The following is a 13,867-nucleotide window of genomic DNA, read 5'->3' as shown; positions in this document are numbered from 1 at the left end:
AGAAGGATTGACAGAGATCTACACATCTCTTCTAGGCAGCGGCAATCAGTCTTTCCTTTTTTGGATTGTGCTTTCAGATCTCAGTCTTGCTGTGCTTTGGACACCTTCTCTCGACTATAAGAGGTTTCTTCTCTTATTTTTTGACTTTCTTCAATTGATTCTCAATTTGTATTGCTCACTTTGGCTAGTTTTGCGTTGCGTTTTACTCAACATGGGTCTTGAAAAGAGTGAAATTATCTTAGTCAAATTCGATGGAAGCAACTATGCACTTTGGAAGTTTCACTTCCAATATTTTGTTGAAGGAAAGGGTACGTGGGGCTATATTGATAGCTCTACATCCATACCCAATGCTAGTGATGTCAAAAGACTGAAACAATGGAAAACTGAGAATACACCGGTTGTTTCGTGGACAATGGACAGTTCATCAAATGGATGTCAAGAATGCCTTCCTCCATGGGCATTTACAAGAAACACTCTATATGAAACCACATCCTGGATACTGTGAGAATCCTCTTTTGGTGTGTAAACTAAAGAAATCATTATACGGTCTTAAACAAGCTCCACAAGCTTGGTTTGACCGCTTCCATACAGTGGTGTTGGAGGCTGGTTTTCAGTAAAGTGCTTCAGATTACTGTCTTTTTACCCTCAAGCGAGCACAAGGGTTGACTCTCCTCCTAGTATTTGTTGATGATATCTTTATCACCGGAGACGATATGGACGGTATTAATAACTTGAAGCTCCTTCTCAGCAACTCCTTCAAAATGAAAGACCTTGGGGCAATCACCTATTTTCTTGGCCTTGAAATTCAGTGATGTCCTCAGGTTATTTTGTCAACCAACAGAAATATGCCTCTGATTTAGTTGCACTAGCTCGTTTGACTAATACCGAACAAATGGGCACACCTTTGGATCTCAACCGTAAGTTGAATAAGGATGAGGGTGAGCTCCTTCCTTATGCTACTTTATATCGATAGCTTGTAGGTAGTTTTATCTACTTGACTATGACTATACTGGATATTTCTTATGCTGTCCAGCTCGTGAGTCAGTTTGTATCTGCTCCACATCAGCCCCATTTTTCTGCAGTTCTCTGGATCATTCGTTATCTCAAAGGAACGTTGTCTCATGGCTTATTTTTCTCATCTTCTTCCTCTACTCAGCTCCGAGCTTATGCAGATGCTAATTGGGAAAGTTGCCCTGACACTTGTCATTCGACTATTGGCTGGTGTATATTTTGTGGTGATTCTCTGATTTTTTGGAAATGCAAGAAACGACAAGTGGTTTCCAAGTCACCTACTGAAGTAGAGTATAGAGTAATGTCCTCTGTATGGAGTGAAATAGTTTGGCTCAAGGCTCTACTATGGACATTGAACACTCATCCACCATCCCTTTGTTTGCTAACAACATGAGTGCAATCATATCAAGATTGCATCCAACTGGGTATTTCATGAGTATACTAAACATATTGAGGTGGATTGTCACTTCATTCGTGACCTTCTTCTTGCGGGTCACATGTCTCTCCCACATGTCTCCTCAGGATTGTAGCTTGCAGATCTCTTCAGCAAAGTTATGACCAAAGCCCAGCATAATTTTCTTATGGACAAACTAATGCTTGTTCCCTAACATCAATTTGAGGGGGAGTGTAGAGAAGATAGAGGGTAGTGTTAACAGATGTTATTTTTCATATGTATAGTACCGCAGGGGTACTATTGTACTTTTACTTCTCTTTATGTTTAGTTGTTGTCGCCCTAGTATAAATATAACATACTGTGCCGGCCTGCAGTATCTTTTAGAGGCTCTCAATCCTCTTGTCTCTTCTCTCCTCTCTTCTTCCTGTACAACAGGTAGTTCTGTAATTTTAATTTTTCTTTATTGTAAACTAGTAAGCATGTACATTAGTGTTCTATCTTGTACAACACTGTACCTTTATTTCTTTTGTAAGGAAAATCTTGTCCATCCACATCTTAATATAAATTCTTTCTTTCAAGGTTGGTTCAATCATATTGATCAACCCTAATAGATCTAAACTCTTGGCTTTCTCCCTGTCTTCTCTCTCTCACACAGATTAACATACCCCACCCCCCAAAGGGCAATGTTTTATTGATTAGGGAAAAAATATTTACAACTACAAAAATGCCCTTTATTAAGAGGACAGACCAAATACAAACGTGATGGTAATACCCTACAAACAAGTTTCTTATAACAGGACCAAGAACAAAAAAATAAATAAATGCACCATTGTTAATGGCATTGCAATAAGGGTAGCACATTGGGTTACATCAAGGTTTTTTGAAACTCTCTCTTGAAGATATTGTTAAAAGCTAGGTTTGTTTGGTGGCAACTTCTCATAAAAAATAAAAAATAAAAAATTCATTTTCCATGCCTAACAGCCTCCACCCATAGAGACTGCAATGATGATGAACTTTGATGGCTGTAGCAGAGGCAATCCATGACCTTCGGGCATAGAAGGAACCTTTACGGACTCCTATGGGAGCATACTAGCGATATTTCTCAAGACCTCCTGGCCAAGGTAATTCCATATTAGTGGAGATAACAACAATTGTGCAAGGAATTTGTGTGACTAAAGTTTTTAACCCTAAGAAATTTGGTAAGAAAAGGAGATCCTAATGTGGTGATGTATCATCAAAAAGGTTGTAGGAGATCCTATCATGTTTTGCTTTCAATGATAAAAAACATATGGAAATTAGTGGGACATCCCCATACTGAGTGGGAAGTCAGATTTGTGATAGCCACTCCTTTGGCTATTAAATGACTCTTTGACAAACATTTCTCTAATGAAAAATGGAGCAATGCTTTTGAGATTGTGTTCATGTCTATAGAAAATTCCACTGTTTATCATAAAAGAAGAATGATAGTGGAAAGGTTTCAGCAAACGTCACATTGGATAGCTAGACTGGACATTGAAGTCAAGAGCTTCCTACTAGAAACATGCAAGGTAGGAAGAAGAACCAGTTTGAAGATAAGGGAAAGCAGCTAAGGTACAATCCTTGTTAATGATAGAACTTTGTTATGGTTGCAAAGAGTGGTCGATGGTGCTAGGCAAGTGGATTGGGGAGTGGTGTGGAAAAGTGAAACTAAGTCAGAAGAAGATATATGACCATGATTGTAGACCTGTGAAGATATACCTTGATGTACACTATTAGAGTAGTCCTTGTTGTACAGTATCGTATTCATATTATTTTATTTGTTCTTTTTATCATTCATCCCTGTAAGGGCATTCCTGTAACTTTACATATCTTTTATCTCTTAATATAAAAGAGACTCTTTAGGGTGGGGGTCGACTATTCTAGACACCCCTAATTCTGTTTTCTTCTTGCTCTCAATTTGGTTCACATGGTATCAGAGCAGGCTGCCCTTTGATCTTCTTTCTCTTTGATCCACCTTGTTTTCTTGATCCATTGAGAACTTGCATATCTGCCGATTGATCTTGGACTGTTTTGATCTTTCCAGGAACCTTTTTTCTGTTTTCTGCGCATCCAGAGAAAGAGATTTTATTGGATTTCTCTCGTTTGCCATCCGTTTCCAGCAAGATTTGAAAGGAGTTGTCGCCTAGCACTTCTCAACATACTCTGAAAGTTTTACTGAGATCTGTGAAGTTTTGAGAGAGATCTGGACTTTCCTTTTCTGGATTTTGTGTTCAGTTTTCTTCTTCTATTGGATCTTGAACAATCTCCAGTGAAAGTAAGGGGTTTCTTTCTCAGTATTTGACTCTCTTGGATTCGATTACAGCTTATTTCACTCGTTTTTTATCAAGTTTTACTTCAGTCTAGTTCCTTTAAACTTCAACCGAACCCTATTTTGTGCTATTTTCTTGCTGTAATGGCTTCAGACAGAGGTGATATCATTCCTGTGAAGATGAATGGACAGAACTATGGGATGTGGAAGTTCCATTTTGACTTTTATGTTGAAGGGAAAAGTTTAGAAGGATATCTGAATGGAACGGTCACTAAACCAGCTGAGACCAAGGCCAAGGCTTTACAACAATGGAAGTTGGATAATGGTAAGCTTGTTTCTTGGATTCCGAGTTCTATTGATTATCATATTGTTAGACAGTTTTGTATGCCCTTAGCTTCAATCAAAATTGATGTACTTTATGAATTTATTGTAAATGAATAAAAGTGCATATTTAATTCATATTCCCTTGGTATGTTTCTGTGTAATACCCTTAAACTGGACACTTAATGAGACTCGTGTTAGTTTAGAATGTTCACAGCCAGTGGGTTGGTCTGGGGAGACCTATCCTGACAAGGCTGACACTGTGATGCCACCAAGTCCGTTGGGATGGCTTGTCTCAGCTACCGGGGTGAGACCCTAGGCACATACAGTGTGGGATTAATTGAATCTTTGAACTGGACCAGATTTCCAGTATTGCCCTGGACCTTGGAGATTGATGGGCAAAACTGAAAAGTTACACCCGACCCCTAGACTCGATTATGATACTGCACTAGGTGTCGGATTGGGCTGTCTTTGATATACCAATCAATGAGATCCTTAGCGGGGGTCAAAACCTGGGTATGTTGGGACAGTCTGAGAATTCATCTGAGTGGGTGATCATAGTGATAGGATCAGCCCCTTTGTCGGACAAAGGTAATGATCGGGGATGCACTCTCACTGATGGAAACCAAGACTGCCGGCAGCCGATTTCAATCGTTGAGATTTGTTTTGCAAAATATATTTTATATGAGATATAAAAGTATATATATTATGGTTTCGAAATGTTTGCAAAAAGGTTTTAATTCCCGGGATCCATACTTGAGAGAGTGCAACATTGTTCCTTGCAGCCGAGGGAGAGGTCCTCTCTTGTCGGGCAGTGTATGATCATTATGGGCTGAGAGGTTAAGTGTAAGACCATTGAGGATAATACCTGGTGGGCTAATCTTGCATCTGCCCACAGTCCCTGGGTGTTACAAGGTGGCTTGGCCCAGGGACCACTTAGGGTAAGTTTTGGGCCCATAGAGCCCATGAGATGGGTTTCAGGGGGTGCACTGTCCATAACAGTGTATTCGGCCAAGCCTTGTAACAAATGCTGGGCTGAACCCATGTGGCTGATGTGTAGATCATTGTTTGGGTCCCACGCCATACAAGAAAGCCCAACTGGGCAGCAGTTTGGAAGGCTAAGTGAATACATAACCTTAAATGGGCCTTAAGCCCATTTCGAACTGGGCTAATTTGATTAGTCATTTAAAGGGGCGAATTCTGAGATGGATCAACTGATAGGATTGGGCCTAGACCCTATCCACTTAAAGAGTCCAAGATCTTAATAAGATTTAGATCTGGAAGCCTCTTAATTAGATTAGGAGATGGCTGATCTAATCTGCAGATAAGATAAGGGTTATCCCTTATCAATTAAAGGGACTTCTAATCCAGATATGATTTGGGTTAGCAACTCCTAATGGGATTAGGAGCTGATCCCTTTAAGTCTATAAAAGGAAGAGGGGGTGGCAGCCTTTAGACATCCAACAATCACTGGCAACAGTCTTGTCTTCAGAGCTGAGACCACAGAAGAGAGAATTCTGCACCCTGCAAATTCTCTTTAGCCGCCTCCTTCCTGCAGTCGCCGCCTATAGCAGTTCGATCTCCATCGCTTGGGAGAAATCAAGATCGGATCTTGATTCAATCTTTTGGAGAAAAGATTGGTAGGAGTTGTATTCACTAGCCGCCTAGGTGATTCTTGGGAAGAATCAAGTTCTTAGGAAGGACACTGCTGATTCTGCTCTACCCTGCACTGCGCCATCATCAGTGGGAGCAGATTTTGGTTTCTACCTTGGGCGTGAACACCTCCGTTGAGAGATATTATTTCTCTGTATCAGGTATTATCTCTCTCTCCTCCTTTTGGTTCAAATCTGGTTCAGTTTATGGTTCAAGAATGATCCTTGAAAATATGATTTTCTAAATAGGGAATTCGATTCCCAGTTGAAGGGAAAGAAAAATTTTTGAAATTCGCCCCCCCTTTATTCCGCAATCTTGGGCGTCCATATGATGGATTTCCTATCCCTTCACATATATCTGTACCTATGAGGAGAATGAAAACAACCTATGAGATGTACTTGTATCTAGAAAAAGTTTATCAACAGTCCAACGTATCTAAACAATATCAGATAGAATCAAAAATATTTTCCCACAACCAAGGAGATAGGAGGATATAGGAATATTATTTTGGTTTTCTTGATTTATGGGCTGAATATGAGATTGTTCATATTGAACCCTCGGATCCAGTAAAGTGTGAAATATGTTCAGAAGCACTTTGAGAAGAGAAAGGTGACTCAGTTCTTGATGAGACTTAGACCTGAATATGAGATAATCAAGTCCAACATTCTGAGTAGGGGAACACTTCCAGATATGGATTCTGTTTTAGGGGAACTTCTGAGGGAAGAGACTAGACTTCTCACTACAATCGGGTTTGATGGGAAGATGGCTGAAGATGGGGCTGAAACAGCCTTTGTTGCTCATGGAGGGAAGAAGACAACCTTCAAGGACTTCTCCAAAACCCAGTGTTGTGAGTACAAGGTTTTGGACACATTGCATCTCACTATAAGAAGAAGAATGTGTGCACCTATTGCAAGCAACATGGTCACATCATTCCAAACTATCCAGTCCGACCAGCTAAGGGTTCTTAGAAAAAGACTCAGCCCCGGGCCTATCAATCAACAAATGGACAAGCAACAAACACTGTATCCACCAAGGGTGATTCTTCAGTGAAAGGTGATTCAACAAGTGTCATGGATGAAGAAAAGGTTCGGCAATTGGTATCTTCTACTATTTCCTCTGCTTTCTCTGCCATTGGCTTGTTTGGTAAGTTCTCTGCTTATCGTGAAAGGTTAGACATCATTGGTAGCAATGATTTGTCCCTTAAACTGTCACCATCTAGATCCTTCCCTCTCTCCAAAACCCTCTTAGTACCCAACCTTACTACTAATCTGATTTTTGTTGGCCAACTTGTTGATAAAGGAAATGTTCTCACCTTTTCTCATGATGGTTGCTTGATAAAGGACCGGTACACTAGGAAGGTGAAAGGGAAGGGGCATAGGCTAGGTCGTCTATTTGCACAGGAGTTTGAGAAATCTCAATCAGGAGTATACTCATCTTTACTTAGTTCTTCTTTGTTTGATTCTCTGTTGAGTTATAGAAATAATATTTGGGATTTATGACATAAATGGTTGGGTCATCCATATTCCCAAAAATTAAAATTTTTGTTTGACTCTGATTTGATTAAGAATAAAACTCATGTTCATACTTTTGATGTTTCTTGCACTACGTGTTGTTTGAGTAAAAGTCATGTTTTAGCATTTCTTCATACATCTGAACATGCCACTAAACCTTTTGAGATAACAAATAGTGATGTTTGGTCTGCTTCTATTACTTCACGATTGGGATACAGATATTTTGTATTGTTTATAGATGATTGTACCAGATATACTTGGATTTATTTTCTGCGACACAAATCAAAAGTCTTTGGCACATTTAAATTATTTCATACTATGGTGCAAAATCGATTCAAGTGCAATGTAACTATCCTTCGCTTAGATTCAGGGGGAGAATATAGAGATGGAGGCTTTCTGGCCTACTTGAGGATTTATGGAATTCAGTCTCAATGCAACTGCCCAACACTCCACAATAGAATGGTGTGGCTGAACGGAAGAATGGACATATTCTTAGTGTTGTGCGGACATTACTACAAGAGTCTCATACTCCAACTTCGTTTTGGGTAAAAGCAGCCAATACAGCCGTGTATTTGATCAACTTTCTTCCCTCCTCTGTTCTAAGCAACACTTCTCCCTTACAAAAAACTTTTTGGTCATCCCTCAAATTTCTCTAGTCTTCATGTTTTTGGTTGTCTTTGTTTTGTTCATCTTCCTATTCATAAACGATCTAAATTATCTGCTCAGTCTGCTATGTGTGCCTTTGTGGGATATAGTCCTAACCATAAAGGATTTTTGTGCTATGATCCTACTATTCGTCGTATTCGGGTTTCCCATAATGTTGTGTTTCTTGAACATATCTCCTTTGCTGGGGTTGCTAGATTGTCTACTCCTTCCATCTCTGTTTGCAGGACTTTGATTCAGATGATATTACTATTTCCTCAACTGAGAGAGATTTTCTTGTCTTCACCTGCAAGCGGCTATGTGTCCTGGCTCTTGCGTCTACAACCCCCCTTCCACCCAGTTCAGAGCATCCATCTCCGTTATTGACCCAAGATCCTCCTATTTCAGATAGTAGTTCGGTTATTCCACTGTGTCGTTTACCCGTATTTCTCAACCCCCTGACTGCTATGGTTTTCCTTCAAACCATAGTTCCTTTTCTGTTGTACTTTCTTCCACAAATATCCCTAGACCTTATCAGAAAGCCATTAGAAGTTCTCAATGGAAAGAAGCCATGGATGTCGAAATTCAAGCCCTCCATGAGAATGATACTTGGGATGGGTCTATACGATCAAACTGAAGTTAGATGGTTCCCTTGATCGATATAAGGCCCAGTTAGTTGCCCAATGATACAGTCAGGAATATGGGATTGATTATGAAGAAACATTTGCCCCGGTTGCTAAGATCACCACAGTTCAGACTCTTATGGTCATATCTGTTGTTCATTCCTGGACTATTTACCAATTTGATGTGAAGAATGTTTTTCTTCATGGTGAACTGAAGGAAACAGTCTGTTGAAACCTCCGTCTGGATATTGCAGTGATCCTTCACATGTCTGCCGCCTAAAGAAGTCTCTATATGGTCTGAAGCAAGCACCCAGAACTTGGTTTGAGCGCTTCCGGGATGTTGTTGTTGAGCTAGATGTTGGGTATAATCATAGTTCCTCTTACTACTCCCTCTTTGTTAAGAGAAGACCCCAGGGTATCACTATCCTCCTATTGTATGTTGATGACATGCTTCTAACTGGGGATGATCATGACCACATTTGTGAGCTGAAGTCCTTACTTCATAACTCATTTCACATGAAGGACCTAGGTCCTCTTACTCACTTCTTGGGTTTGGAGGTTCATCGTAACAGTCAAGGGTATTTTATTTGTCAACAAAAATACGCCTCTGATCTCATCAAATTAGCCAGAATCATTGATGAGAAACATGTTGATACCCCCTAGAGCTGAATGTCAAGCTATCTAAATCCGAAGGCCCCATCCTTCCTGATGCTACCTTGTATCGTCATCTTGTTGGCTCTTTGATCTATCTTACTATGACCAGGCCTGATATTTCATGTTGTTCAGGTCGTCAGTCAATTTGTCTCTGCCCCGCAACAACCTCATATGACTGATGTTCGCCGCATCATCCGTTATGTTAGAGACACAACCTCTAAGGGATTGTTTTTCTCTTCCTCATCATCTATGCAATTGAGGGTTTATGTTGATGCCGATTGGGTTGGTTGCCTTGACACTCGTCAATCCACTACTGAAGTCTTCATGGGTCTCTCTCATCTCCTGGAAGTGCAAGAAACAACAAACTGTCTCCAAGTCTTCTGTTGAAGCCGAGTGTAGAGCTATTTCTTCTACATGTAGCGAGATTGTTTGGCTGAAATCTCTTTTCATAGATCTTGATACTCCTCTTCCTACTCCTATCCCTCTATATGCTGACAACACCAGCTATCAAGACCACATCTAATCCAATCTTTCATGAGAGAACTAAACATATCGAAGTGGATTGTCACTTTATTAGAGACCTTGTTGCAGGCTCTATATCTCTTCCTCATGTAGCCTCTCACATGCAGATTGTCGACATCTTCACCAAGGCCATGACAAAAAGTTGCCACCTCATTCTTGTAGGCAAACTAATGCTGATGTCTACGCATTAGTTTGAGGGAGAGTGTGAAGATATACCTTGATGTACACTATTAGAGTAGTCCTTGTTGTACAGTATCATATTCTTATTATTTTATTTGTTCTTTTTATCTTTCATCCCTGTAAGGGCATTCTTGTAACTGTACATATCTTTTATCTCTTTAATATAAAAGAGACTCTTTGGGGTGGGGGTCAACTATTCTAGACACCCCTAATTCTGTTTTCTTCTTGCTCTCAATTCGGCTCACAAGACCTTCACAATTTGACCATTTTGTATCTTTCTTTCCTCATTGTATGATCATATGATTGTAGGTCTGTTTCTTTCGCTGACTTTAGTGCCTTCAGTAAATGATCATAATATTCATCCTTTTTACTCATCATTAATAACTTCTCGTCATCAAATAGAAAAGGAAAAAAAGAATACTAGGATAACATTCTCTTCATGCTAGGATATTCCACATTCAAGCTCACCAGTTGCTAAAAATATCTTAGTAGATAGTAGGATAATGAAGAAACATACAGATAAGTTAGATATGTCAAGTTGGCAAGCTCTTCCAGAATTACTGAGTTTACATCTTTCTCATAAACTTTCCTGGAAAAACAGAAAAAGTAAGTCAAATAAAACCCTTTTTTTGTTGGAGATGGAGGTGCAGATGTAGACAACATGTAAGACAAATTCCTCAAAACGAAAACAAAGAGATAGTAAAGGAAAAGAGAAAATATGCAAGTTGAGAGAGAGAAAGAAACATACAAATGAGTTATGTGGCAAGTTGATCCATTATTGTAGCTACAATTGCATTTAATCCCAGGGTTGAAATCCGTATCATCAATATTAGTTGAGTTAAGGATGGCAACACCACTACAAGGCTCTCCACTTATATTCCATGAACTAACATCAGATATTCCCCATTGTTGGAAGATAGAGTTTAAAGCCTTCACTGTGCTCATACACAATATTTGTTAATTGAGCAAACCAAAACATGTCATGAAGACATTAGAAAGAAACCTAATATAATGCAACATGGAAAAGGGAAAGAAACCATGACTGCAAACAGAATTTACTAAATCAAGCTTTTATTCATCAAATAAACTCTTCTAAATTTCAAGTATACTAACTCTTTTGGTAGACTTAACATCAGGACACAGACTCCCACAATAGACTCCAAACACAACTAGGAAACTAATCCAAAACAACTTTTGATTACTCCAAAACCAAGAGGCAAACCTATAAATAAACTACAAGAAAACTCAAATAAGGACTCTTAATACCTAAAACAACCCTAATAACACTTTGCTTAATTGACTATAATCAAACAAATCAAAAACAACACCTAGAGAGACCTAGAAAATAGCAAGACTGAAATTCCTTAACAGATTAACACCCTATTAGTAAAACAGCTATAACTCTCTCAAAACACATGGGATTCATAAGATCTTGATCCTGTTGGATGAGTAATTGGAAACCTATCTAGCGAAAGATAAGTAAGACGATTTCAACTTTAACTTTCCAAACTTCGAAAAACCATCTAAAAACTCTTTGAACTACTATGACCCTCTTAGATGACTTAGCATGTTATTAAAACACTAACATAATAGAAAATAATCCTCAAATGATTTAAAATTGGCCCAATTCTTCAAATTCCTACATGAGTGGCAATTTTCTAGTTTCTGGCTTATTGATTCGTCTATTAATATTTATTTTCTAAGTTGTTAGTGTCTTAGTATTCCTCTTAGGGGTTCATAAGAGTTTAAAGGGGGCAGCTGCTAGAACCTTTGGCACCCCTATTCTTTTCTTCCTCTCCTTTTCTTGCATCTATACAGTTTTCATTACTGTTTTTTCTAATTTTTATCAAATCTGAAAACCTAGTCTATCCAATAGTGAGCGTCTGAAAACTGGATGCAATTTTTTATCCACTTGGAAATTGTCCATCTTTAAGAGGTAAATCACACTCATCAAATCCACATTATCTGAAAATCGGGTCATGTTTGCACACTAAATATGTATGCAAACTTCTGGAGGCCATAACTTTGTACTCCAATGTAATTGGGTGTGATCTTATTTTTTAGTTTGGGTAACTTTTCAAGATCTCTGTGTCCCATGGTGACTTAGGAACCTTCCCCACTAAGGTGACACCAATGTCCCAAGGTGACACCAAAATCATACAACACGCAAGGTTTTGACCTCCTTAAAATAAGGTTGAAGAAAAGTGGTGTGATTACAACTTCCAATTTTGCAAAGTACTAAACAAAATTCCGATAAATACTTTAAACTATGTTACCCTCAAAAATGATATACCCTTTTTTATCAGTATATACTCTATTGTTAAAGCAATAACAAATTAGAAAAATAATCATTGAAGACCTAAACCGACCAAACTCCACTAGGCAATAATTGACAGGGCTAGATTAGTATTTACCAAACTCCATTAGGCGCATATGAGGAGTTGGCCATAGGAAAAGGGGACGTGGAAGACTATAAAGGGTGATACTAGAGACTGATATCAAAGAGTAACATTAGAGGTTCCGAACTGAAGGTGACAGCTACTGTTTTCCTGACCCAACCCTTCAATTTCTACTTACAATCTATTGGCATGGATTCAACTGTAGACTAAGGACTAACTAATCATCCAATGCAGCTTGGACCATCGCACTTTAATAGCACCAGATGATAGAGAGATCTCTGCTATTGATACCTTCAATTGGGTCTGTAGTCGCTTGACCATTGGATTTGCTGATCAGAAACAAGAGGTAAATACAGCTGCAAATAATGGCAAATACTACAGGAGATTGAAACATCAACGCGACCTTCATCTTCCCTGTAATCACTCTGTGAACAGCAAGACACTGAAGAAATACCGCATGTTCTGAAAAAAGAAAGAACCGGAATGAGATTATTGATTGAATGTACCCCGAGCGAGTAAAACCGACTCAACTAGAGAGAGAAACAGAGTTAAAGTTTTAATTGTATCTTCTTAAGGGCACTTCATCTTTGAATATATATTGCATAATTGCCAAGGAAAACAGGGTTTCTCTTTATAAAACCTTGTATCTTTTCGATAGAAGAGGATAGATGGTACCGCAAAACCTGCAATCACCGGCGGGACGACTGGATATTTGGAGATATTGAGATAAGAAGGACCGACGAACGACGGAGGGGACTGGGAGCCTGGACGATGCCGTGAAACAGAAACTGGATAGTTGGCGAGAGAAGTCAGAAGAGTGGGAGAGTGGGTCAACTTGGGTGTTCTCTAAACGAAATGACCAAAATTGCCTTCTCCAAAACTCGCCTTTTGAAGAGATTGTTTACTGGTTTACTGGTATTGAGTTTTGAGCTCAAACGGTCAAACCCAGGCTAGGCTTATTAAATAAAAGGGCAATAATTGAGCAACTCAGGGCTGCAAACGGTTCGATAAACAAATCTTGATATCCGAATTTGATTAGAAAAAATTAATCTTCTTGAATTTTGATATCCAAATTCGTCTTGAATCCGTCGCATATCTGATTTAAAAAAAAAAAAAATCTGTTTATCTATCGCATATCTCACCTCACCCATTCGAATTTGACTCAAATGGACTGACGGATATCCGAGTTGATTCTATTTATCAAAATATGGATAGGATATGCATATGCATGGGAACATTGAAAATTCCATGGTGATATTCTGAGAAAGTGGGAATGTTGTAAAGATTACCACCAGCCCATATCTGCAAATCTCTGGTTTTATGGGCTTCAACGATCAAACTTGTACAAATAGCAGCCTGGCGGCAAGCATCAATTGCGGTTGGTCGTGCAATTTGGGCGCGACCAATTTTGATTTTAGACCAATCCAATCCACAATTTTATACGGATTGGGCTTAGATTTTCGATCTTCAAGTTGGGCCTGGATTAAAAGTTTGGTTTTTTTTTTTTTTGGACTGGACTCAAGTCTACCTAACTTAATCCTATCTTAATCTAATCCAAGCCTGACTATGCATACATTTTTAATAAATCCTACACATATACATATATCCATACGTATATACATATATTTGCATTAGATTTTCATGTGGACTGATTGACCAACCCCAGTCCG

At 39.0% G+C, this 13,867-nt stretch overlaps 1 protein-coding gene across 4 annotated transcripts in view; it reads right to left on the bottom strand.

Annotated features, from left to right (window-relative positions):
• Positions 1–13,507, bottom strand: part of LOC148846253 (putative LRR receptor-like serine/threonine-protein kinase At1g56140) — a 130,388-nt gene extending 116,881 nt beyond the window's left edge. The window contains exons 1-4 of one of the 4 annotated variants that reach the window (XM_088954469.1): positions 13,487–13,507; positions 12,489–12,659; positions 10,547–10,733; positions 10,316–10,387 (exon numbers count right to left, since the gene is read on the bottom strand). In XM_088954469.1, the coding sequence (XP_088810595.1) occupies positions 10,316–10,387; positions 10,547–10,733; positions 12,489–12,606 (377 nt within the window). In that variant the 5' untranslated portion in view covers positions 12,607–12,659; positions 13,487–13,507. The other 3 variants (XM_088954468.1, XM_088954466.1, XM_088954467.1) reach the window with 3 other exon arrangements.
• Positions 13,508–13,867: the final 360 nt, after the last annotated feature.

Source organism: Nelumbo lutea, chromosome 7, assembly GCF_056320005.1.
Source record: "Nelumbo lutea isolate HS-2025 chromosome 7, American lotus-T2T, whole genome shotgun sequence".
Classification (NCBI taxonomy): Eukaryota; Viridiplantae; Streptophyta; class Magnoliopsida; order Proteales; family Nelumbonaceae; genus Nelumbo; species Nelumbo lutea.
This window is presented reverse-complemented; position numbering and strand designations above follow the sequence as displayed.